General features: G+C 37.2%; 1 protein-coding gene and 1 long non-coding RNA gene across 2 annotated transcripts; both read left to right on the forward strand.

The window, feature by feature from the left end:
* The first annotated feature begins 4,129 nt into the window (after positions 1 to 4,129).
* On the forward strand, positions 4,130 to 5,612 carry LOC120415984 (uncharacterized). Its single transcript, XR_005605286.2, has 4 exons — positions 4,130 to 4,528; positions 4,650 to 4,840; positions 5,296 to 5,436; positions 5,498 to 5,612. It is a non-coding gene; the product is annotated as an uncharacterized LOC120415984 (long non-coding RNA).
* A 12,886-nt stretch (positions 5,613 to 18,498) lies between these two features.
* LOC120415967 (cytochrome P450 4C1-like) lies at positions 18,499 to 20,287 on the forward strand. Its single transcript, XM_039577611.2, has 4 exons — positions 18,499 to 18,727; positions 18,787 to 19,240; positions 19,301 to 19,863; positions 19,922 to 20,287. The coding sequence occupies exons 1-4, from the start codon at positions 18,568 to 18,570 to the stop codon at positions 20,260 to 20,262; spliced, it is 1,518 nt and encodes a 505-aa protein (XP_039433545.1). The 5' UTR covers positions 18,499 to 18,567; the 3' UTR covers positions 20,263 to 20,287.
* Positions 20,288 to 27,802: the final 7,515 nt, after the last annotated feature.

A 27,802-nucleotide genomic window follows, 5' to 3' on the forward strand; every position in this document is an offset into this window, starting at 1 on the left:
ACACAAAAGAAATGAAAATGAGCATGCAAAAACAAGACAACGCGTCCCCGTGGTCAGCGCACTAATGATGCCATTATTTAAATATAATAACCACGCACCCAAGCACTCAAACAGCGACACAAAAGAAATGAAAATGAGCATGCAAAAACAAGACAATGCGTCCGCGTGGTCAGCGCACTAATGATGCCATTATTTAAATATAATAACCACGCACCCAAGCACACAAACAGCGACACAAAAGAAATGAAAAAAAAAAAAAAAATCTCAAACCATAAAGTAAAACCTATACCTTTTTCTTAGTAAGAAAGGCAAAAAGATAATTTTTGTTTGCAAAGAGCTTCAAAATTTTCATCAAAATAGGAGTCAAATCAACTTTTTTTCCCAACAAAATAAATATTTGTCAACACTTTGATATCTTGGAAATTAATGATTGCAAAACAACTGGACAAGTGTATAATAGATTTTAAAACCCCTTTTTTCATTAAAATGTTGAAACTTTGGCTCGTAATCTCCATTTTTATACTTTTTTTTGCCCCTCCCCTCGACTTTGGTCAGAGTTGAGGGACACAAAATAAAAAAAAAATTGCAACGGCCTTACTGAAAACTGCTACAGTCTGAAATATAACTCAAACCGAAAGAAATTACACACGTAACCAACAAAACTGTAACGTTTGCGTAAAACTGTTTCTTGACAACTTTTGAGCCAAACTTTGTTGCTGACTCACAAACCCGACCAAAACAGCGCCGTTCGTTCCAGCTTAGCACAATTTAACCATCCTCGCCACTAACTGGCGGCCATCTAACCAATCTACCGGATTAAAGGGCTTTCGGGGCAAATTTTCCGCAACCATTTCCCTCGACCCAACCGGGGTTTTCTGTTGTTTGGTGGATGATGTTGCGTGCGATGTAGGAAGAATCACGGCAACCGGAGAGAGAGAGCAGAAGAGCGCGGCGCGGAAAAACTGGCGACTGGCGACAACCAGACTAGTCATTTTAAAAATAACTTTTCTGCGCTCGCACAAACGCCGGCATAAAGTTACGTTTTATCACCCCTGCTTCATCTTGCTAACCCCTCACCAACCCTAGCCAAAAAAAAAAAAAAACTCGCGGGAGCTTTCCACCAAAAAAGAAAAAAAACGGGGTTTGTGGCGGTGGCAGTGTCTCTGTTTTATTTTTCAACAGTTTTGCTTGCTGGGCTCGGGCTGACTTGCAAGATTTATTTGACACAATTCGGGAGGAACGCTGCGCTGGGTTGGATTTGTTGGAGTTTACAGCAGCGTGGCAGTAGAGGAAAGGACAAATGGAAAATCGATCCGGTTTCGGATACTTGTTTGCTTCCGGCGGTGTTTTCCGTTCGTCCGGATTGAATTGTGTCTCCCGCGGATGAGAGTTCAAGAAACGGGGACCTCTCGGTGTTTTGGAATCGCTCGTGGGCAGGCTGCCAACATGACCTGGTTCGTGGAGAGGATTATTTCGATGATTTTTGCGATAATTACATAACAACTGGCTGAGTCTTCAACGGCGAAACTACTTTACAGAATCTGTTAAATCAAAGTTACTGTTTAGTTTGAAAATAAAATGAACATGAAATTTACTTCAAAACGCCCAAAAAAAAGTACATGACTTTTAAGTTTTAAAATCAGATTTGGCATCAAAATATTCTACACAGAAATTTTGATAAAGTTTGGTTAACACTCAAACGCTAGGTTATACTTCTGGTTGCAAGAGATCCAGATTTGTCTATATTTTGAATTGTCAGATTGAGGAGAAAAAAAATGCAATTTTCCGATTTTAAACATCCTTTTTTCGAATGGTTCAGAAAATTTTCTTCAAAATTGTCTTTTAAATTCTTATGATAGCTCCATTGGAAATTTCGAAGGATTTTTTAATGTATTTTGTTCTACTATTGCCAAATTCATTGTGTTGAATTTGAAACTACATAAAAATTAACCGAACATCAAATCATAGTTGAAAGGAGCCCTAAAATTATATTAGGATGTAAACAGTACGAAATTGTGAATTGATATTTTACTAATAAAATGAAATGAACTATAATAGATGAGCAGCAGTATCTGGTTGATTTCCTTATTTTAGAAAAAATCCCCACATTCAAGCAGAGCAACGGGTCATTCATCATCACTTTAAAAAAAAATCTGTTTTTATAAAATTCGAATAAATTATGAAGAATACACGCAAACTTATTATGTTGTTTATTTGTAGAACACTCTAAAAATTAACACTGCTTACAATAAACACTCGAGATTTTAAAATGAAAATTTATGTTCCGAATGAAAACGTGGCGCAGGGGTAGCGGCTTCGGCTGCCGATCCCGATGATGCTATGAGACGCGGGTTCGATTCCCGCCTTATCCACTGAGCTTCTATCGGATGGTGAAGTAAAACGTCGGTCCCGGTTTCTCCTGTCTCGTCAGAGGCGCTGGAGCAGAAATCCCACGTTAGAGGAAGGCCATGCCCCGGGGGGCGTAGTGCCAATAGTTTCGGTTTCGAAAAAAAAAAATGCCCATTACGGGTTGCTTCAGAATCAAAAAGTTCATTAATTTCCCATAAAATGCCATATCTGACGGTTTTTGACTATTGAAAGTAACGGGAAACGGCAGCGACCTTAACCCAACCCTGCCTTTGAACGTGCTTCGATTGAAAAAATCTCCAAAAATCAATTTTTCAACCAATTTTTGATCTTTAAAAAGCATTGGAAAGAATAACTCTTAACATTTTAGAAAATTTATGCCTTGGAAGTTTTACTTGATTTATGTGACTTTGCTAGTGTTTTTAAAAATGACATTTTTTAGGGGTCAACTTTGGCTGTGTTTTTTACTAACATTTCCTATTGTTTAAGTAAAAAGAAGAATGCCCCGCATAAAATTATATGATGATTTGCACTGTTAAAACCATGCAATTACAATACATATTATGATATTTATGGTAAGTTTATTGTTGACGTTTTCGAACTTTATTGGAATGACGATGAAGCTACTATAAAATTCATGGTTACAACTAATTGAAAGGTTTTGTTATTGGAAGTCTCATAAAATTATAACAAATAAGCTACCGTAAAGCGTATGGTTACAGAAAATTGCATGGTTTTTATATTGGTTTTCTCCTGATGTATTTTTTAAAAAAATTAGTAACAGTAAAAATTTACAATACTCAAACTTTTACAAACACAAAATAGGAAATTAGGATATGTTGATCAAGTGTTTTGTTTAATATTAAAATATTAAAATATTAAAATATTAAAATATTAAAATATTAAAATATTAAAATATTAAAATATTAAAATATTAAAATATTAAAATATTAAAATATTAAAATATTAAAATATTAAAATATTAAAATATTAAAATATTAAAATATTAAAATATTAAAATATTAAAATATTAAAATATTAAAATATTAAAATATTAAAATATTAAAATATTAAAATATTCAAATATTAAAATATTAAAATATTAAAATATTAAAATATTAAAATATTAAAATATTAAAATATTAAAATATTAAAATATTAAAATATTAAAATATTGAAATATTAAAATATTAAAATATTAAAATATTAAAATATTAAAATATTAAAATATTAAAATATTAAAATATTAAAATATTAAAATATTAAAATATTAAAATATTAAAATATTAAAATATTAAAATATTAAAATATTAAAATATTAAAATATTAACATAATAAAAAATTAAAATATTTAAATATTTAAATATTAAATTATTAAAATATTAAAATATTAAAATATTAAAATATTAAAATATTAAAATATTAAAACATTTAAACATTTAAACATTAAAACATTAAAACATTAAAACATTTAAACATTTAAACATTTAAACATTTAAACATTTAAACATTTAAACATTTAAACATTTAAACATTTAAACATTTAAACATTTAAACATTTAAACATTTAAACATTTAAACATTTAAACATTTAAACATTTAAACATTTAAACATTTAAACATTTAAACATTTAAACATTTAAACATTTAAACATTTAAACATTTAAACATTTAAACATTTAAACATTTAAACATTTAAACATTTAAACATTTAAACATTTAAACATTTAAACATTTAAACATTTAAACATTTAAACATTTAAACATTTAAACATTTTTGCTGACTAAAAAAGATATTAAATAAATCTCGCTCACTTTTGCAAAAGGTACATAAGAAACCCATGGCGCAATGTTTGTTTTGAAAAATTAATCTAGAAATCAGGATCATAAATAAAACGAACGAACCATGACATTAAAACTTTGCAGCCGACGCTCATGAAACGAACGCACCATGATACCGAATCTGTGCAGCCGACGCTCATGAAACGAACGCACTATGATTGAGCGAGCTGTCAACTTTTTCAATCGCGCGCGTGTTCAATCCTGAATGTGTTGGCAGCAGTTTGCGTGCGCGTGTGCTTGTAAAAAACAACTTCCGGCGTCAAATCCGCCGGGGGACCGAACCAGAACAGCTCCAGGATGGCAGAATTTTAATATTTGGGTAAGTATTTTCTTATTCTTGAGATTTGGGAGGGGCGGAATTCCACCCGCAGCAGCAGCAGACATTTTTCATGGCCTGCTTGCCTAAGTTGACTGCTTGTGTTTTTTTCTCATTTTTACAGGGACTTCTTCCAATTTACGGGATTCAACGCTACGGACGGAGGCGCTCGATTGGGAAAAGGAGGCCCAGCGCCAGCTGCGGACTTTCCCGGCCGCCGTCAAGGTGTAGCCTTCTAGACGGAGCACAACACGCAAGGTGCTGAACGCGTTCCCGCGGTGTTGGTTGGATAGTTCTGCCGAGTGATGAACTCAGGTGAGTAGTTGCTCTGTGGTTGTTTCTTGGAAAATTTTCTTCTGTCCAATGCATCAAGTGATTTGTTTGAAATTTCTCGGCATCCATCGCAAACGTCAAACTATACACATTTATTGCCGGATATTTTCCGGAAGAGATCCGGAAAAAAGAATTCGGCAACAACTTTGTACTGTTTTGACGTTTACGGAAATTGCCGAAAAGTTTGGTTTTGTCAATGCTTCCAAAAACAGTTGGAGGAGGGCAGAGCTACGGCCCAGTTCAGATGGAACAGAATTCGTAACGAAAAATTAAAAGTGAGAATGTGCGCGATACGATTCGAATCGAAACTGATTGTGGGGGTGGCAATTAGCTTCGCAGCACCATCAAACTCTAGAAATATTTTCCGTGACCTGCTTGAAAATAAACCATTTTTTGTTGTTTCGGCTAACTATTTTTTTTCTTTTTCTCTTTTGCAGGGACTTTCTCGATCCTGTATTAGGTGTGAGCCAAGTAATGCTGCAGGGGAGTTTCAGTTCGGCCGCAATCATCCGAAGACAGAGGAACACCATCGCCCATGGGTCACTTGATCACCAATAGAACACTCCCAGCACAAACAGGTAAGCAGGAACAGGGGAAAACAAATCTCGAAGTATTTACAGTAACTGTTCAATTCCGCAGGCTGCTTGTTTGAATCACCGAATCGATCTGGCGTTTGCTGGCGGTGCGCTACTACAGATGCAGAAGGAGTGCGAAAAGGGTAGAAGGAGTTCGTGTGAAGATTCAGCATGCAAAAGGTCAAAATCAACCGTGAGCGAACGTGGCATCTTCAGGGACGGGGGAAGGATTGCCGTGGCGGAGGAAAATTTAAGAAACCATGATTTGTCACACACACACACACACACACACACACATATACAAACGTACACAGCTTTCTGGGCCAGCAAAAAAAGTACAGAATAATTTAGTGAAGAGAAAAAAATTAATAAAATGAAAATACAATGGAACATACTGTAGTTATTATTTATTTCACTGTCCGAATATAGTTTTTACAGTACCATTTAGTAGGGAAAAAACCATGAAGAACTGAAGATTGACCGTGCAATCCATTGTAATGCTTGCAGTTTTTATTATTAATGTATGATGTTTTCTATAGTCAGGACGAGTTTTTGGATGAAAAATGCAACATTAGATTAACAGTAAAATGCGTCGTATTTGGAATAAAAATGTATGGAAAAATTTCGAAATTTTTATGGTACCGGTGCATAACAACCCCCCTTTTTTATGGTAAAATCCCAAAATACGACGCAAATTATCTTAAAAAACGATGCTGTCTACTGTTAAAACACTGCCAAAATGACAATATATTTTATTGTTTTGTAACGTTAAAATTTACTGTAAGTTCATCAGAAATCTTTATGCGGGGCTGTAATTTTTCTAGTGTCCTAGACTATGCCTCTACGCATTTATTTACAATTTAAATAATATTTAATGGTACCATTTTACAGTCGAAAATGTTAAAAACAAGCATGAAGCAAAAAGTGGCTATAAAAACATGAAAAAATTAGATAGGCAAAACACAGAGTACTCTGTGGGCAAAATGTATTGATATGATGTGGAGAATAGGACAAATACTACTAAAAACAAACATAAACTAAACAAGATAAATGCAAATTAAAATACTAAAACTTAAACAAGAAAAACATAAAACAAGAGAAGTAAAATTTTTCGTAGAACAAAAGTTGCTCAAAATGACAAGGGAAAAATAAAAATTTTCGAAAAAAAAATTTGGGCGGTAGAGTGTTAAAACATTTTTGAATTTTTTTTTGACAAATAGTTTTTTTTTCGAAATTTTGAGCATGTCATCAAATTGGGCGTCCAATTTAACACAAAATTCAAGCTACAAATCACTGAAAAACGTGTCTTTGTAAAAATAAAAGAAATGGGTCGAACCGTCCCTCCGTCATCAGATATCGAAAAATGGACCTCGGATTCGTAATAAGGGGCTAAAATTATCCATTGAGGCAAAGTTTCAAGGAAATTGAAAACTGATTTCCTGTAATTGCCGGAAAACTACCCAATTTTTATAATATTTTTAATAGAAATTGCAAAATAATTAATGGAGCTTTTTTAGACACTTAAAAATATCTTTAAAAAATTTAACATGATTACAAATATTATATTTTAATAAATTAATGTTAAGCTAATGGTTCAAAATTTATAAACAGTCGTGAAACAAGTGGTGGAAACTTTTTTCCAGGCAACTTTCTGTGGACTGTAGACAAAAATTTTTGGTAAATGTTGTTTAATGATTTTATTTTGTGTTTCTGTAAAAAGTGCTCCGAGTAAAGAAGTCTCTAATAACTCGATTACCTTAGATTGGGGTGAATTTGGACTTAATTCCGAATAGGGACCGTAGTTCATAGGAAATTTAATAGCTTCAAATCTGGAAATTGCTGCAAGAGTTCAATGTTAGAACTTGTTCAATCGATAGATAATTTACAGAAAACAGATTTTTATTCAAAATTCTAAAATGAATAAAATGATTTTTGAAACATTCCCATGACCAAGCCGAAAACTAACGTCAACATCATAACCAGCCTTTCGTCTGCTGTACCCAAATCTTGTCATCACAGCTCAATTTTCTACGACTGCTTTCGGTACATCGTCATCTCTGCCGGCTGCTGCTGACGTCATTCCAAATTTCCACCGGGTCGATTTTCCCCAGCTCTTTCATGAAGAGGCCACCGCCAAAGCCGTCGACGTTCTGATTTGAAATTCTGTGAATGAATCTGAATCTTTAAAAGGCAAACAACAGTCATGGCGTATCTTCTTTTTTCTACTCCAAAACCCAGCAGCTGTGGTAAGGTTTGCTACTTCTGGTCGACCACAAAAAAGAGCCACTACGAGCCATAGCCGTGAGCCCGAATTTAGGGATCTTGTCTTTGTGACGGTTGGTGCTTCCCAGCCAGGAGCTTTCGAGAGGGTGCTTTTTCCTCGCTACACACACGGAAAGGTATGTTGCTCCCTGCATCCATTATTCATGGCGCACACATGGCGAAATAATCCGATTCAACATGACCGACCGGATAGAGGTGTGTGAGTGTGTGTGAGCGTGAGTGGGAGGGTTTAGGATTTTGGAAAGTTTTTCATCCTCTCAACGTTATTGGCATATGTTTGCTGAAAGTGGAATTTTCAACCAAAACCAGTATAAATTAAATAAATATTTGCACTAAGCAGTCAGCTATGCCGGATAAAGCAAACCGAACTATCCTCGGAAAATAAAATCAGGACTGAGGAGTCAGTTATCAGTATTGGCGACTCCGGCTCCTGGAGAATTAGCAACTCCGACTCCAGCTCTAAAAAAAAAACTCTTTCAATTATGCTATCAGCTTGGAATAATCGGAACTACAGTATGAATCTTTTCAGTTTTTGCCTTCCTCACCTCAATGAGGAATGAGGAAAGGCTATAAAATCATTCGAAAAATGAACTTCTTCATTCGACCTCGTAGACCCACCTTAACGTATACCTATCGACTCAGAGACCAATTCTGAACAAATGTTTGTGCGTGTGTCTGGATGTGAGTCCGTGCACCGAAAAATATGCACACGATTATGTCCGGACTGGCTGAACCGATTTGGACCGATTTGGACCGTTTTGGTCTCATTCGATCCGTCTTGGGGTCTCACAAAACCCTAGTTAATATTATGAAGTTTAGAAAAGTACTTCAAAAGTTATGCTAAAAAAAAGATTTTAGCTAAACTTCCGAAGATTGTAAAAAGGGTGGTTTTTGTAAGAAAACCCGCCATGCTATACATTTTTAGAAAGGTATTTAAAAGACCTTTCCAACGCGTACAAAAGATTGAAGATCTGACAAACCCATCAAAAGTTATGAGCACTTAAGTGTTATTTATATACTTTTTGAGGCCAGATCTCAAATATTTTAATGAAAAAGTTGTCCGGATCTATCATGCGGCCCATCGTTGGTAATCAAAAGACCTTTCCAACAAGCCCAAAAGATTTAAGATCTGACAACCCTATCAAAAGTTATAAGTACTTTAATGTTTTAAATAAACTTTTTCACAGATATTTTGATAAAAAAATGCGAGGAAGAACCAACCATCTAACGGTGGATCAAGTAAAGTTTTTTACAAGTTATTGCTCTTAAAAGCATTTGAAAACGATGTGCACATTTTACAACTGAGTAGATCGCTCCGAGCGGCGTTTCATAATTACCTATTGTCTCGGTATTTGCAAAATAGTTCTAGCTGTCTAAATGCTTATGCGCCCTTTTCAAATGTTGCTCCACATTTTAGGTCTATTAAATTCTTTTAGTTTTTTAATAGTAGTTTATGCAACAAGTTGCAAAAAGAGGATTTTTTCAGCACGAGTCGTACATTTATCCAACGAGGTTCACCGAGTTGGATAAATACGAAGAGTGCTGAAAAAATCAAGTTTTGCAACGAGTTCCATACAACATTTTTTGCAATTCTTAAAAACACACACTGAGTGAAATTTTAAGTCAAATTTTCATGTATTTTGTCAATAAATCGTTTAAATAAAAAAAAATGTTGAAAAGTGTTACTTTTCGAAACAAGTGCTGAAAAGTTCAACTTTTCAGCACCCATTTGAGTGCTGAAAAGTAGAACTTTTCAGCATTTATTTGGAAAAGTGTTGCTATTCGATTCTGTTATTTTTGGTACAGAAAAGTAGGCTATTTCGTCGTTCAAGAATGACAGGAAAAGTGAGTAGTTTACGACGGAATTGCAAAAATATTTTTTTATAGAATTTTTAAGGTTTATCTATTCTATTGAAATGTTTGTTGTTTTTTTTTATACAAAAAGACTTGAATTATGGAAACATCACACGTACAGGAAGTGGTGTTTTCATATCTTTTTCTACGGTAACCCGGGCAGACGGTAATAACAAAGTTAATAATATTTCAATAACAAATCCTGTTAAAATAACAAAAAGTGTTATTATTTAATCCTGAAGTTCAACTTCAAGAAGAAAAAATTATAACAATTTCTGATAAAATAACAAAATTTGGTATTGAAGTGATATTATATTGAAAATGTTTAATAACACGCTAATAAGAGGAATTGTTATACATTTCAAAAACTCTCCAAATAACAAAATTTGTTATTCGTTCGGTATACTGACTTAGAAATAAAATTACCATAAATCGCACAAATGGAAAAGTTTCTAAGTGTCCATAACACAATCTGTTATTATTTTTTCTTTTGTTAAATATGTTTAGATATTTGGGATAATTTTGACCAATTTCGTCAGAGTCATTATTTTGGCCATGAAATGGGGTCCTTAAGCTAAAATTATTCTAAAAAGTTGAAATTTTGAAAGTTGATTTTTTTAATTATTTGATATACCCCCTAAAGGACTTTGTTTAAAATGGTTTGAACTATGGGATAATTTTGACCAATTTCATCAGGGTCAATATTTTGGCCATGAAATGGGGTCCTTAAGCTAAAATTATTCTAAAAAGTTGAAATTTTGAAAGCTGATTTTTTTTAATTATTTGATATACCCCCTAAAGGACTTTGTTTAAAATGGTTTGAACTATGGGATAATTTTGACCAATTTCGTCAGGGTCATTATTTACGCCATGAAATGGGGTCCTTAAGCTAAAATTATTCTAAAAAGTTGCAATTTTGAAAGTTGATTTTTTAATTATTTGATATACCCCCTAAAGGACTTTGTTGTTGAATAACAAAATAACAAATCTTGTTATTCTTTCATGATTCCTTCTGTGTTATTGGTTTGTTATTGAAATAACAACAACAACAGTTTAAGTTATTCTTCGAACAAATTTTTGTTATTGATTTTTGTTATTTTAACAACTAATCCGATCATCCCAATAACATATTTCGATCTTCTCACAATATCAAAAACTAACCTTCCCAAGTTATTTCCGTCTGCTCGGGAACAGATTGATTATTTGTTTCTCTTAAGGTTAGCTTGATGTAATACGTCGCATGCATTTCAACGTGTACCCTTACATATTAACCAAAGTTTACATCTTGTGGAAAGTTACCAACTGATGACTTTGATAGTCATAATAATTTCTTTGTCATAAAGTTCAAAGGAAAATTCACGTTTTCCTCCTTGCTCTCCGGAAACACTTCAAAAGTGTTCACAGCAGCACAAAACTATTTCTAGAATTTCTTTGCAACTGGTCAAGCCTTCTTACGTGTGTTAGCGAATTTTATCCGACTTGGAAAACCGTCAGCTTCTAAATCAAGTGCTAAACCACGGCGGGAAAACCTCGCCCATAAGTCATGATTACATCCAAAGCTCAGTACGAGAAGGGGGATTATTTTTAGCCTCGCAGGGTCCAAATTTAGATTGCGCCTTCTTTTTATGATCAATCTAAGTAGAGCTTGCCTTGGCCGTCCGGTTTCAAGACCTACACGAGAGCCTTGGAGGAGGTAGGAGAAATCGAGAACATTAAACCGGCACAACCTTTGACCAAGAAGGATGAGGAGGGCCTCTCCGGTTGGTACGTGAGCCAGGACACGGTCGTCGGTCTTTTCTGGTCCGGTTTTATTACGAGGAATGAGAAAATAGCTCATCATCACGCAACCGGGCCAAATATAAAACCCGGTGGTTATTTTTGGAATCATGAGCCGGCAATTATTGAGGTGGATTTTTGTTTTACGAAGGATAGCGTGATATATTTTTTATTTTCAAAGTAAAGTTTCCCCATTATTATGAAATTACCGATTTGAGCAACGGATACTCCCAAGTACTTAAGTTGAACATATACCGGAGGATGAGCTACCTGTCGGATTTCAGCACATTGGATCACTAATGCTCAGTAATGGAAATAAAGCAATATTAGTACAGTCCTAGGGACACTGTTATGACATGGATCTGTGGAAAGGTGTCGTGCTGAGAGCGACTCGACGTCGGTTTCATTTGAACTACGCAGTAGGTTTCACGGAATTGCGATGCAAAAGTGCCTGTGCAGAGGAAGGGTTGCCAGTTTTAAAACTGAAACCGAAATGAAGAATTTTTGCAGTTGAATGTTTTTCCTGAAAATAATAACAAATGTATGACGACATGTAAAATATTTTTTCCATGAGCCATGAAAAGTACCGGGCCGCATTTACGAAGCAGACTCAGTGGCTATTTCTCAACTTAATGATAACATGTTAAGGTTAATGTTAACATTCCATAGGTCACCTTCCCTAAGGTGTCATGATAAGGTTTGTGTTCACTCAGTCACCAGCCAGCGACAAGTTAAGACGTGTTTTGCTCGTGGTGTCATCTCGCGTGCTTGGAAGTTTTTGACAGATGGAGGTGGAGGAATCCTCCGAGGAGGAAGATTTTCGTCCCGTCCGCGGGAATCGGAAGCGGAAGAAGTCCAGCGAGGTCACTGGAATCGGCATCGAAGGAGAAAAAGTTGAGAAGACCCTGCTCAACAACAACAAGTTCAGCCCGCTAGCGGATAACAAAAACAACAACAATGCCAGCCCAGCAGGAGGGGACGCTCCGGCGGTTCCACCACCCGGCCAGTCGGCAGGTAAACAAAAGCAACCATCTTTGGTGGTGAAGAACACCACGGATTTTTACAAGCTCGTGGCGATAGTGGAAAGTTGTAAATTAGGTTTCAAACCGATTTACAAACTAACTCGATTTGGAACCAAGGTGACCTGCTTCTCTGTCAAAGATTTTGACAAGTTGCAAGAGCTACTCAAGAAGAAGAAAGTGGAATTCTACACCCACGATCGGCGGAGCGAACGAAATCATCGGGTGGTTCTTCGTGGTTTTCCTGATGAACTGAAACCGGACGAGGTCAAGTACCTTCTGAAGAGGGATCTCAAGCTGGACGCGCTGGAGGTGCATATCATCAATCGGAAGGAAAAGTCCACCGTGGATGAAACTCCGTACATTGTGGTCTTCCCCTAAGGGATACACCAATCTGAAGAAGCTCTCTGCAATGAAAGTTGTGGCAAGCACTATCATCCGGTGGGAGGCCTACCGGAACAAGCGGCCGAACGTGACCCAGTGCAGGAACTGCTTGCAGCTGGGTCATGGAACCAGGAACTGTCACCTGAAAGGCAGGTGCAACAACTGTGGGGGTCCCCACAAGACGGACGAGTGCAAAGTCCAAGAAGCCAATCCGAAGCGGTGTGCCAACTGCTCTGGAGCCCACGATGCCACGGACCGCAGCTGCCCCAAGCGTGCGGACTTCATCCGGAGGCGCCAGCAGGCGTCGAAACCGAAACCGCCGGCAAGGAAGGCGGAGAAGCAGAGTCCAGCAGTTCCGGCGTTTACGCCGGCGGAGTTCCCTCCGCTGCCGGGCGCAGTTCCGGACGGAAAATCCAAGGATCGCCCTCGTCCCGCAGGAAGCAGCCAAGGTGGCCCCCGAGACGGTGGAGCCACGGAGAAGGAAGCCGGGGAGGTACTCTACAGTTCGGCTGAGCTGTGGGGGATTTTCTCCGAGTACATCGGCAGGTTCAAGACCTGCAAGACCCGCTTGGACCAAGTAACCCTCGTCAGTTACATGATCTCCAAGTATGGAATTTAAGGAGTTTTTTTTGTTATTATATATTGTTTTACTGATCCTCGGTCCCAACCTGGTCACAGCACCTAAAAGGACCTAATAAAAATAAGTTAAGAAAAAAAAAAGGTTTGTGTTGATACCTTGATACCTTCTCTATACTAAGCAGTCGAATCCAGAAGGAAAAAGATCACCGTTGTGTTGATCCGAGTCGGAAGTTGAACCCCGATCTACCGGTTACAAGGCGGAAGAATTACTACTAGATACTGTCTAGTTACATAGGCTACTTTAATTTTAGCAGTTTTGAATTGCTCATTTAAAAAAATTGACTCAAAAACAAAACTGTAAAAATGTCAACCAGCAAAACTGGCACCACTGCCACACCTTAAACTACAGAAGCGCCATACATTTTCCACGAATCAACACAATGCGGACACGCTCTTGTTTGCGTTACTCGGAAAAGGAGCGTTTGTGTCTAAAAATAGAACTTCCTCATTTTCCTCCGCCTAACACATCCCCCTTCCCACTCGCACACATACACCCACACTGGCTCTGTAAGCTTTATTACCGGTGGCTGCCGCTAGCTTTTCACACTTTTCACCTTTTCCTCTACCCATTGGCATTGTCTAATGTTTTGCGCGTGGGTGGTTGAGTATGTGTGTGCGAGTTCCTGGGAGCGTGATGTCGACGATTAATTTATGCTTTCACACCGTTATCATTACCAACCCCCTTCTATCCTCGTGTCATTAACGGGGGCCCCAACAATGATGTGACATTTGTGCTGTGTGTGTGTGGGTGGACAGTAAAGGACACTTTGGAACGCAAGCAAAAGTCATCCGAAGAGCCCGAGAAATCCGAGAATCACTGATGAGCTTTTGCCGTCCTTAATCACACCTGGAGTGTGTGTGTGTTATAAGCAGGAAATGTCTCCAGTATGGTGAGAAAAACGTGTTAGAGTCGCGGAATGGTATTTCACGAAGAAACTTCTGGATGAGACAGGTGTGAATTTCGGACCAGTGATTGAGCATGGATCATTTAGCAATGACCCTGGAAGACGGACCGTGTGTCTGGCGATGTTGTTGGGTAATGACGTAGATTAGATGTAGAAAATCAACACAAATATAGAGCAATTCCAGAGTTTTTTTTTTCAAAAGGTCTTATAAGCTATTGTCTTTCATATGTTTAAAGGACCTAATAAAAAAAAGTCGAGAATTTCAGCCCAATACAGTAATACAGGATTTTTTAACTCGACCCTCACCAATATCAATGAACTTTTCTAGCCATGTTATCCTAGGCTCACACAGAAAAAAAACAATTCTCGTAATCGTGAATTAAGTTCACGAATGTGAGAACCACGAAGGAATTTATTCATGAGTATGGTGCATTTGCACTATAAACGTGCATATATTCCTTCGTGGTTCTCGTGGTAACACTGTGTTGTTGAATTCGACAACATGGAATTTTTAAAAAAATCGTCAACATGTTTCCCGATTTTGAACAACAATGTTATCGATTTTGAAAACATTTGCAGCGAAATCGAGAAAAATGTTGACGATTTTGGAAACATTTCCATGTTGCCGAATTCAACATCACAGTGTAACAGGATTTCTATCCGTGTATATGGAGAAAGTTGCAGTCGAAAATTACATTTCAAAATGGCGTAAATTGTTCGAATAATTTTGTTCATCGTGAAATAAAGATTACTGTGTCTCGAAGCCATTGCATCGTATCAAAAAGTGGTCAAAAGGCAAGAAACTTGCAGGATGGGGTTGCTGAAAAAATACACTGAAAACAGTAAGATTGTCACTGAATATACTTTATGCATCTGCAATAATTAGGACCACTCTTTGGTTCGAGCTAGAAATGGTTCGGCCCAACCATTTCAAGTTACTCAAAAATAGAGCTGGAGGAGAACAACTAAAATTGAAAACAGATTAATTGATATAATTGATAGTAAATCGTTTTCCGTAAAAGCATTTTTTCCACAATATCATCCCATCAATCTGACTGCCATTGAAACAAATTGAATGCCAACGGTCATTTCCACTGTTCAAAGGATACAAATGTCAGAACATTCACACTTCATTGATCCTCGCGGGCTTGAGCTTCGAATCTGACATTTCAAAAGGGCAAAGTCGAGATATATTAGGAGATTTCCTTTAATATTTGACTTAACCTAGCTGAATTTTATTTTCATTGTATCAGCTCATTACATGTCCACAATATTTTTTCTCGAAGTTTTCACAAAACTCATTTTAATTGTTAGTTCCAATGATTTTTGTTCCGTTTAATCACGTGCCACATCGGAATGGGTTGAAACGGGTTATGTTGCCGGAGTGCGGAACCACCACCATCGCCGGGTGAACCCCGTTGACCTTTTCAGGACTCTGACCGATGTGGAATAATGGCTTTTTGATTCCCGGTAACGGGCCTGTAGTGCCCGGCCATCATTACTTTATCGCACTCTGAATGGCCGAGGGCGGTGAGCACACAATTATTTTCCATGCCTCACTCCCAATGACGTCCACCCACGCGTTTTTTTGAGGTTCGCTTTTGATAATGGGTGGCGGCACGGGTTATGATGGATCGCCGATATGACGCCTGTTGATTTTTGTCGGTTTACTTTTCGTGATGCTGAGAGGAGTTGAATGCCAAAGGTTATTTTTTTATGTTTGTGTAATTGGATTATTTATTATTATTGTTACGCTGTCCACTTTGTAAGCGGATGATCATGGGTTTCGATTCCCATCTGATCCAACTAGAGGTGGGCAAAACCGCTATTTTTAAGAAGCCGCTCTTTTTCGTTCGTTCGTTAAAAAGAGCCGCTCTTTTGAACGGCTCTTTCGCTCTTTTTCAAAATTTGGATGCATTTTTTTAAGAATCTTGTGATTTTATAAGGTGTTTTACATTGGCCTTTTACAAATTATTTGATAAAAAAAATAAACTGAAAAAGAGAATATGCCCTTGAAAACCACAGGTCTTGGCGGTATCTATGTCAAGATTTCTACTCGAATATAAACATTCGAGTAATTGAATGGCATCCAAACTTAAATCTAGGAGTTTGGAAAAATTGCTATTAATTTTAAAATTGCGTTTATTTCTGCAAGAATTTAACTTATGCTGATATTTTATTTGGAGAAAACATTCTGTGAACACTTTTCTACATTCTGATTTAATTGATAAAGTCTATTAACACTAAAGCTTAATCGGACAAAAAGATTTATTTTTATTCCAAAATCTCTAAATTATTCAGTAGATTTTTGGTAATGTTTTACAAATTATGCAATTTGAAATGCTTAAATTTGTATTCCGGTAATACTTTAATGTACAATCAGTTGTAAAGTGAAAAGTTTTTTTTCATGTTGTTTAAAAAATCATTTACTTTTGGGAATAATTTTTATAACCATTGAAATATTTGAAATTGCATGTTCAATTCTCAAAAACAGATTTAATACTTATATTTTTGGAAATTCAATGAATAATTTTTATAACAAACATCAAGCCATCTTGAGCCGGTTCTTTCAAAAGACCGATGTTTAAAAAAGAACCGCGGTTCTTTTTTTGTGCGGCTCGCTCTTTTTTGCCCACCTCTAGATCCAACCTTCCATCGGATGGGGCCGTTAAGTCATACCAGGTGTGGGAGACATCTCCATTCTATAAAAACAAACAACACATAAAATCAAGCCTGCTTCGGTGGACTTCCTGGCGGCGGTTGGATTCGCAATCCAAAGGTCGTCAGTTTGAATCCTGGGGCGGAAGGTTCCTTGGAGTAAAAAGAGGTTTGGGTGCTCTACCCACTTTGGACTCCTTGGTTCGAGCAGAAACTTTCAATAGAATCCACAAAAGACCTGGGGTCGATAAAGTGGATGATTTGATTTGATCGATGAATTTTATTACAAACGAAAAAAAATGTAAACAAAAGCAAATTGAACGATAAAACAAAACAATCTGCATTTATGAGAAAAATATTATTTATAAATAATTACAACCTTTTCGCATACAGCAAATCAATCAAAAATTCTGATCACAAATATGCAAATGAGCGATTCTTCGGCTCCTTTTCAAAAAATTCCAAGTTTTTTTCAGCGTTTTGGCTGTAGTGCCACAATTAAAGTAGAAACCCTCCAATGTTATTACATATTTGAAAAGATAATTGATTTTCCAACATAGAAATGACATGCATAATGAACAATATTATACCTGTGCTTTTCCTGAAATGAAAATGTAGCGTGACGGGACAACATCGTAAAACTGGAATTTTAAAAGGCACACCAAAAAAATCGACACAGTTTTGCCAGATTGATTTTTTAAAACTTTTGCTCTTCTACACATTATCACAAATTGAAAAACGAATCTTTTGCTCCTTGAACTGAAAGATTTGGTTGAGATTTGAGTTTTTGCCAGCCATTTCTTTTCGTGACGGGACAACGAAAGGAGCAGATTTATGAAAAAACTCCTCTCCCATTCAATGACTTGCAGACTTTATTTGGTCAATATTTTTGGCATTTCAGATAAGAAAACGCATTTAAAGCACATTGCAATTATTAGATCATAATTAAAATGAAATTTTTCATATAAAAAATCACATTGAAAATTGAAAAAAGTGACATTTTGGTGTAGCTTCGCTAAAAATCGGTCAAATAGTCCCTTTCCAATTAATTTACCATGGACAGCACCAGTAATGAGTAATATTTAATGTTGTTTCCACTGAGATGATTCATTTAATCACAATTTACTGCAAAGGGGGCAGTTTATGGATGGGCCCAATAGTTACTCAAAAATACTTGCTAACTTGAAGATCTGACCAAGTGCCTTATTTCACGATCCGGCCCACTTCAAATTTCAAGCAGCACTTGAGAAAGCAGTTATAAAGTTTTACCACCTGGAAACACTTGTAGTTCGGTAGACTATGTTATGACTGGATAGGCTGGCTTTAATTCAATTAATGTATTTCAATGACGAACAGGTTCAAAAATCAATCTCTTAATGAGCAATATCTCCGCTCCCAAAATACACTTTGTTTACATTTTACAACGGTAGCTCAATGTCCACCCCGCACAAGTTCCAGCTTATCGCTAGGAACCACGCAAAGAGTTGAGCCCTAATCCGTCCAAAAGCGTTTGATAACAAACTGGCACTTGTCGCGAGCATTACTCGAATATTTTACCAGACCAGCTTCAGTCTGCTGCGGGCCGGCACACCTGAAAATACGTGACTTCAAACGTGATGCTGATTGAGATCGTACTGGTGGGAGCGCTGCTCTATTTGGCGGTGAGCTTCTTCATCACCCGAAAGGAGCTGAAGCGTGTGGCCGCGTATTTTGGCGGTCCAAAGCCCCATCCGGTGCTGGGGAATGTGTTGGAGTTTGCCAACAAGGATTTGCCGGGTAAGGTTTCGGTTGATGGTTGTTCAGTGCCAGAGGTCAACGCAGGTTCTTCGTTGCAGATATCTTTGCAACCATGGTAGGGTTTCACAAGCATTACGGACAGGATCTTGTGACGTGGAGTTTGTTCAACTTGAACCAGATCAGCGTTACTAGTGCAGTAAACGTGGAGAAGATTCTGATGGCTAAGAAGACACAAAAGTCCTTCTTGTACTCATTTGTGGAGCCTTGGTTGGGCCAGGGTCTGCTCATCTCCAGCGGGGAGAAATGGTTCCAGCGGCGTAAGATAATCACACCGACGTTCCACTTCAAGATTCTGGAACAGTTTGCGGCGGTTTTCAACAAGGAGACAGACATTATGGTTCAAAATCTGAGGAAACACGTGAACGGGAAGGAGTTTGATATGTACGAGTACGTGACTTTGATGGCATTGGATAGCATCTGTGAAACTTCGATGGGTACCTGCGTCAACGCGCAGAATAATCCCCTGAACCGATACGTGCAGAATGTGAAACGGTAACAACTCAGCACTTTTTTTGCGAACTGATAACGACCAAAATTTCACTCCAATTTTAGCATGTCGATATTGGTCATACTACGCACGGTCAGTCCTCTTGCGGGCTTTCCACTTTTGTATAACATTCTGCATCCTGCCGCCTGGGAACAACGCGGGATCCTCAAGGAGTTGCATCACTTCACGGACTCCATCATTAAATCTCGTCGGAAGCAGTTATCCCAGGAAAAGCATGAACAGGTCGATTTCAACATGAACGAAGAAAATCTATACTCGAAGCGTCGAATGACATTCCTGGACCTGTTACTGAATGTAACCGTCGAGGGTAAACCGTTGTCCGATCTGGACATTCGGGAGGAGGTCGATACGTTCATGTTTGAGGGTCACGATACCACCACCAGTGGAATCTCGTTTACAATCTTTCAGCTGGCAAAGCATCCAGATGTGCAGGAACGAGTTTACGACGAAATTGTGTCAATCTTGGGCAAAGATTCGACAAATAAAGAATTGACCTTCCAGATGCTTCAGGATTTTCGCTACTTGGAATCGGTGATCAAAGAAGCAATGAGACTGTTTCCACCGGTTCCGTTCATTGGTCGCAAGCTTGTAGATGACATAGAAATGAGTAAGTATCAATCTATCCAAACATCACCTGAATCCAACCCTTTAACTCTCATCAACAGATGGAACGACCATAAAGGCTGGTCAGGACTTCCTGGTGCCCATTTACGCGATCCACCGTAATCCCGAGGTTTACCCCGACCCGGAACGGTTCGATCCGGAACGCTTCTCGGACACGGCCGAGTCCCGACGGGGTCCGTACGATTACATTCCGTTCAGTGCTGGCTCGCGGAATTGCATTGGCCAGCGGTACGCCATGATGGAGATGAAAACCACGCTGATAAAGCTAATTCACAACTACAAGATTCTTCCCGGGGAATCGCTCCGGGAGTTACGGGTCAAAACGGATCTGGTTCTACGACCGGATCGGGGAATTCCGGTGAAGATTGTGGCGCGAAACTAATAAACCTGTTGAAATTTTACTGACATTTTACCAATTTCCACTTCAAAAGAAAATATCCACGCAAACCATCGAGCGCAAAAAAGCGGCGCGGCATTTCCAATGATAATGGAATGTCAAGCGGTGGAACATTCTCCAATTGACAAGGGAAAGGTTAAATTGCGGACGCGAGACCGCTTTATCACGTGCATTCCCTGAAAACGCCGTGGCGGACAAAAGTCAAAGTTCGTTTGAGCGTATCGGCCGGGAGTTGGGTGGGTTCTTTTTTCTGGTGGGAACATTTCGAATATCGTTCGCGGAAGGGTAAATGTATTTTGAATAACCGAAATGGCTGGAGCTACCTGGGATTTTATTTGTGGTGGTCTTTGTCAAACTCACGATTTTAAATATTTACACATTATAATGCATTGTGGAAACTTTATCTCTCCAAACTTATTATACATCTTTGACTTGTTCAATGTTAAATGATGTCCTTCAATGTTGCTCTCAAACATACTAAGTTATTTATATAGAAAAATGCACACAATTTCACAAAGGTTTCATTTTTAAACATTAAAAATCTAAACAATAGTTTCCGAGATTACGCTTATTCAGAAATTTGGACTAAATTGGTAGCTCTGAGACAATTTTATCTTTGATGGGCTTTTTATCAGTAACCATTCGAGCCACGTAGCCCAGTGGTAACGCTTCCGCCTCGTAAGCGGTAGATCGGGGTTCAAAACCCGGCTCGGACCAACACAACTGGTGATCTTTTCCCTTCTGGATTCGATTGCTTAGTAAAGGGAAGGTAGTGTATCGTCACAAACTGGACCTTATCAAGACAACTTAGGAAGACAACCTACGGAATGCTAACACTAACCATAGAGCAATTCCAGCTCAAATCAGGAATTTTTCTGGTACTTTTGTACCCGACTCTCTCTGATTTCAATCAAACTTTGTAGACATGTTATACTAGGCCTATATAAGCCATTTTTGTGTATATGGAACCAATAGTACTCGAAAATAACATTTGAGAAGGGCGTACGGTATTTAAATTTTTTTGTATTTTGTAATTTAAAAATTACTGTATCTCGAAGTCGTTGCATCGTATCAAAAAGTGGTCGAAGACAAACTTGTAGGAAATTGGACGGGCTTTTTGAAAAAAATACATTGCAACAAAAATACACGCCACTTCTATGAGATTTTTCAGTTTTTAAGTTTACAAGTTAAGTTTGATGGTGATGTATGGGCTTGCAGATATAAGTTTAATTACATTGCTCATAACTGTAAATAGAACATTTTTTCAGTATGGTAGAAACCTGGATGGTAAATAACTTATGGGAGCAATTCTCTACGAAATCGGTCTTTTTTCTTCAATTTTAATTTTTGTATTTTTTAATCCGACTGAAACTTTTTTGGTGCCTTCGGTATGCCCAAAGAAACCATTTTGCATCATTAGTTTGTCCATATAATTTTCCATACAAATTTGGCAGCTGTCCATACAAAAATGATGTATGAAAATTCAAAAATCTGTATCTTTTGAAGGAATTTTTTGATCGATTTGGTGTCTTCGGCAAAGTTGTAGGTATGGATACGGACTACACTGAAAAAAAATGATACACGGTAAAAAAAATTTGGTGATTTTTTTATTTAACTTTTTATCACTAAAACTTGATTTACAAAAAAACACTATTTTTATTTTTTTTTATTTTTTGATATGTTTTAGGGGACATAAAATGCCAACTTTTCAGAAATTTCCAGGTTGTGCAAAAAATTATTGACCGAGTTATGATTTTTTTAATCAATACTGATTTTTTCAAAAAATCGAAATTTTGGTCGTAAAAATTTTTCAACTTCATTTTTCGATGTAAAATCAAATTTGCAATAAAAAAGTACTTTAGTGAAATTTTGATAAAGTGCACCGTTTTCAAGTTATAGCCATATTTAAGTGACTTTTTTGAAAATAGTCGCAGTTTTTCATTTTTTTAAATTAGTGCACATGTTTGCCCAGTTTTGAAAAAAATATTTTTGAAAAGCTGAGAAAATTCTCTATATTTTGCTTATTCGGACTTTGTTGATACGACCTTTAGTTGCTGAGATATTGCAATGCAAAGGTTTAAAAACAGGAAAATTGATGTTTTCTAAGTTTCACCCAAACAACCCACCATTTTCTATCTTCAATATCTTAGCAACTAATGGTCCGATTTTCAATGTTAATATATGAAACATTTGTGAAATTTTTCGATCTCTTCGAAAAAAATATTTTCAAAATTTTCAAATCAAGACTAACATTTTAAAAGGGCGTAATATTGAATGTTTGGCCTTTTTGAAATGTTAGTCTTGATTTGAAAATTCCAAAAATATTTTTTTCGAAAAGATCGGAAAATTTCACAAATGTTTCATATATTAACATTGAAAATCGAACCATTAGTTGCTATGATATTGAAGATAGAAAATGGTGGGTTGTTTGGGTGAGACTTAGAAAACATAAATTTTCCTGTTTTTAAACCTTTGCATTGCAATATCTCAGCAACTAAAGGTCGTATAAACAAAGTCCGAATAAGCAAAATATAGAGAATTTTCTCAGCTTTTCAAAAATATTTTTTTCAAAACTGGGCAAACATGTGCACTAATTTAAAAAAATGAAAAACTGCGACTATTTTCAAAAAAGTCACTTAAATATGGCTATAACTTGAAAACGGTGCACTTTATCAAAATTTCACTTAAGTACTTTTTTATTGCAAATTTGATTTTACATCAAAAAATAAAGTTGAAAAATTTTTGCGACCAAAATTTCGATTTTTTGAAAAAATCAGTATTGATTAAAAAATTCATAACTCGGTCAATGATTTTTTGCACAACCTGGAAATTTCTGAAAAGTTGGCATTTTATGTCCCCTAAAACATATCAAAAAATAAAAAAAATTAAAAATAGTGTTTTTTTGTAAATCAAGTTTTAGTGATAAAAAGTTAAATAAAAAAATCACCAATTTTTTTTTACCGTGTATCATTTTTTTCAGTGTAGTCCGTATCTATACCTACAACTTTGCCGAAGACACCAAATCGATCAAAAAATTCCTTCAAAAGATACAGATTTTTGAATTTTCATACATCATTTTTGTATGGACAGCTGCCAAATTTGTATGGAAAATTATATGGACTAACTAATGATGCAAAATGGCTTCTTTGGGCATACCGAAGCCACCAAAAAAGTTTCAGTCGGATTAAAAAATACAAAAAAAATCGAATGACCGAAATCCTAGAGAACTGCTCATGGGAAATGGGACGAGCTTTCCGGTAAAAATATTGACGAGACAGAAAAACCAAGTGTGTCACATAGAAATTACCGAAAACCACCAAAAAACCTATTTTTTCAACATTTTTATTTTGAAAACCGCTGTATCTTCTCAAGGATTGAACTTCGGACAATGGTCAATATGGAGACTTTAATGTTAAATTGTCTGCGGAATCGATTCCCACTATCGATTCTGAAAATTCTTGACGTTTAGACCACTTTTCAAAAAAAAAAAACAGTTTCAGTAAATGATTTTTGTATTTTTTTAGGAGAGACATACCATCCTGCATTTTCCGTGAGTCTTTTTGTAACATTTTAGGCTATTTCGTCAACAATTTTGAGCGAAAAAAAATCGTGACATTATCATCAAATTTAACTTTTAAACTTAAAACAGAAAAATCTCATAGAAGTGGCGTGTATTCTTGTTTCAGTGTATTTTTTCAGAAAGCCCGTCCAATTTCCTACAAGTTTGACTTTGACCACTTTTTGATACGATGCAACGGCTTCGAGATACAGTAATTTATAAATTGCAAAATACAAAAGTATTTAAATACCGTACGCCCTTCTCAAATGTTATTTTCGAGTACTATTGGCTCCATATACACAAAAATGGCTTATATAGGCCTAGTATAACATATCTACAAAGTTTCATTGAAATCGGAGAGAGTCGGGTACAAAAATATCAGAAAAATTCCTGATTTGAGCTGGAATTGCTCCATAACATGTTAACATTAAGTTCTGGAGTTTTTTTTTGAAAAGGTCCAATAAACCAATTTTTCAGTTTTTGCTTTTTGGGTGTTTTTAAAGCCGTCTTGAGTCAGTCAAAAAACATCCAAAAAGCAAAAAAATGTAAATTTAATTTATTGGACCTCTTAAAATAAAACTTCAGAGTTGATTAATAAACTTTCACTGAATCCGCTTTGTACATGCCGGCCCCGATACTCTTCACGGGTGTTCCCCTCAGGAATAGGGAAAGATTCACTTATTTTACTTACAATACCATGCACAGTGGTTCTGATTGTAAAGTTAAGTGGAAAATGAATTTTCTAAAAAAAAAAATGTTGCAAGTTTTGATGACTTAAGAAGAGAAGAGCAACTTTTGGCTTATTTGAAAAATCAAACTTTCCAGGTGTCTAACAAAGTGTCAAAAAATTGTTTTTTGGTTAATTTTTAGGTTTTATGTAAAGTAGTCTTATAATTCCATTTAAAAATCCCAAATATGATGAAAAAACGACATTTCGACTCTTTGGCTCAATTCTGATGACATATTCAGCTTCATCAGGCAAAACTACATAGAATACCACCGGGGTTCAGTTATTTTACATTTGACTATTTTCAAAACTGAGTTTTGTAACCAAAATTATGTTTTTTACATTAACAATTACCGTAACCTGGGGTCAATCGGGACACATGGGGCGAATTGGGACAGCAGTTTTAACCATGTTGGAGCACAATATTTTGATTTTTCTGGTTGGTTTCGGTTAAAACAGACTCAGACCAACAAAATGTGTACATCCATTTCCAAATTTCAAAGCTTTAAGTGCTCCAAACACTGCTGTCCCTATTCAGACTGTAGTCCCGATTCACCCCAGATTACGGTACTACAGTTGACTCCAAATCGAGGTTGTCCATATCGAGAAAAAAACAACGGTTTACAGAACGAAGGAAAAGAAGATACTAAGTGACCATTTTGACAGCCAGATAGCATTTTTGGACCGAATGTAATCCATAGAACCATAGACAAAGGGATTCATCGAGTTAAAAAGAAAAAAAAAGTAGAAAGAAGAGTATGGAACTGAAGTAACCATCCAAATATGATACAATATTGAAAAAGTGAAAATCGACAACCAGAGAGTCAACTTTTTTCAATTCATGTTAAAAAAATGTGAGGTTAAGAATCTTTGACACTCTCTCAGTGGCAGAACTAGAGAAAAAAACTTAAATTACTGAAAACTGGTTTTTGAGTAAATCAATTCCGTATAAGCTCAACAACACCATACAATTTTTGAGTCAGAATTTGAGTTCAAATATTGGGGTTGTTACATCATTAAATAAACATAGAAATTGAAATTAAACTGAGAATTTAATTTTAATATAGATGCGTTGACCGTAAATCACTGGTGGTACCAGGGGAAGGAGCGGGCGTCCCGGATTCCCCCTTCACAAAAACCATAATCAAAATATTTCCTTTGCATGTGGCCCCTCCCCTTCTGTCAGAGCAGACCCGTAGCCCCCCCCCCCCCGAAATTTTTGGAAGACATATGGGAGAGAGGGAAGAAGAAGTAAAGAAGAAGTAAAGAACTTTTGTGTCGGAGCCTGGTCACGCTACTACCGTAAATTTGAAAATTTACAATGTAAATTTATCATTTTCACCTTCTACCCAGTATTGTAAGCAGCAAAAAAAAGTAGCAGAAAGCTCATGTTTTGCTCAAACCCTTTTTTTCCACTTGACATCATTTGTTGCGCCCGTTTAATCGCGCCCATTTCCACCAGATGTCACCGTTTAAGCTTGAGAGAGCTCGGAGAGCGCACTCTCGTTCACCCTGGGAGCCCAGGGTTGTTGGTTTGGGCCAGGGGAGCTTTTTTTCCAGCGAGATTCTGGCAAGGGCTCCCACAAAAAGAGCTTTCATTCACAAAACCCACGTTCTACGCCGTTCACCGCGCCCATGCGCAGAACGGTGCAAAAGCAGTGCCTCCAGCCCTTTTGGAATGAGCCCAAAATTTATGGTTTGTATCCCTTTTTTTACGACCTAATGTTGGTCCAGTTTCGGAATCCTTTTCAAACATAACTACATAAGAGGGAGCGATTCAGCAATCACAACCAATTACGAGTGTGGGCGATCGTAAATGACAAAGCAGTAAAATGTATGGTTATGATGGCATAACAAAAGTCTGTGGAAAAGCTCTTTTTTTAGGAGGTTGGGGACAAAAGCGCTTTCTTGGTTTCTCTCGGATGATTTGGCCACGTTTTGGCATTTTTTGTTGCTTCTGGGAAGGGACACTCGCCCACGCTTTGACTATTTGCAGTCAAAAAAGATGAAGTGAAAAAATTATCAATGAAACTCGATTTTTCTTCGACTCAAGTGGCGCGTAAAGGGTTCCAGGAGGTGGACACGCCACTGCTGTCTAAATGCTCAAATTGAAAAATGGCCCCGCATCCTCCGCCGGTTTAGTATCTTTGTCAGTTGCTGTCAGTTAGCGCCCGGGTGGAAGTGAAACTTTTCATCAGGTGGGTGGGTAGTGGAAAAGGCTCTTGCTTAGAGGTTGGGCTGACTGTCTGGTTTCATTATTCAGCTGTCTTGTTGCCGAGAAGCATTCCATCTTGTTGTGTGTTTCCACGCGGCAACAGTGGCAGCGGCGGGGGTGGAAAAGCGAGAAAAAGAAAAAAAGTTTCGCGCCCCCGCCAAGTGGAGTGGAGGTTCGCGGTAAGCTTTAAACCGAACAAAGCACGTGGTGCAAAGATTAACGGTTGTTGGAAAAATGATGATTAGTGGAGTTGGATGAATATTCTACGGAATCTTAAATTGTTTCTAACGAATGTTTTGAACTTCACAATCAAGACTGCGAAGCCAAGTAGCTTTTGAAACGACTCCTACTTTAACTTCGACTCCAGAGTCCAGAGATACACCGAGTTGAAGTTACCGTTCCTACCGTTCCGTCTATGCATTGGGGTTGGGCGTTGGGGTTGTAATAAATAAATTTTACAAATTATAATGATGATGAAATAATACTCAACATTTTCACAAAATTACATATTTTTGGAAAAAAAATACTCGCAATATAAGTTGATAAAATATGGGTATTCATTGATCGGGAATTTTTCATACCTCCAAATAAACTATTTTTTTAGTATTTGCAATATGAGTATCAAAAAAAACCAATCACATTATTCGCTCTACAGCATTGCACAGTTTGAGGTAAATGCAAACCTCTTTTTACACCTTAGCATCCATCCAACCCGGGATTCAAACTGACGACCATTGGATTGTTAGTCTAACTGCCTACCAGCGACTCCACCGAGACAGGACCCAGGGAGACACCTGGACTGAGCTAACGATCTAACCTCTTGGTTAGACCGGGGCCAACATTTACTTCCCCGTCCGACGGAAAGCGTGATCAGAAAATCTCGTCTCGAAAAATGCCACCTGGACCTTCTGAGATCGAACCCAGGCCGACTGGGTGAGAGGCATCCACGCTTACCTCTACGCCACGGGTCCCGTCAATATGAGTATATCGGATTGTGAGCTATCTTGTGACAACGACCATTTAG

Source organism: Culex pipiens, chromosome 2 (assembly GCF_016801865.2).
Source record: "Culex pipiens pallens isolate TS chromosome 2, TS_CPP_V2, whole genome shotgun sequence".
NCBI lineage: Eukaryota > Metazoa > Arthropoda > Insecta > Diptera > Culicidae > Culex > Culex pipiens.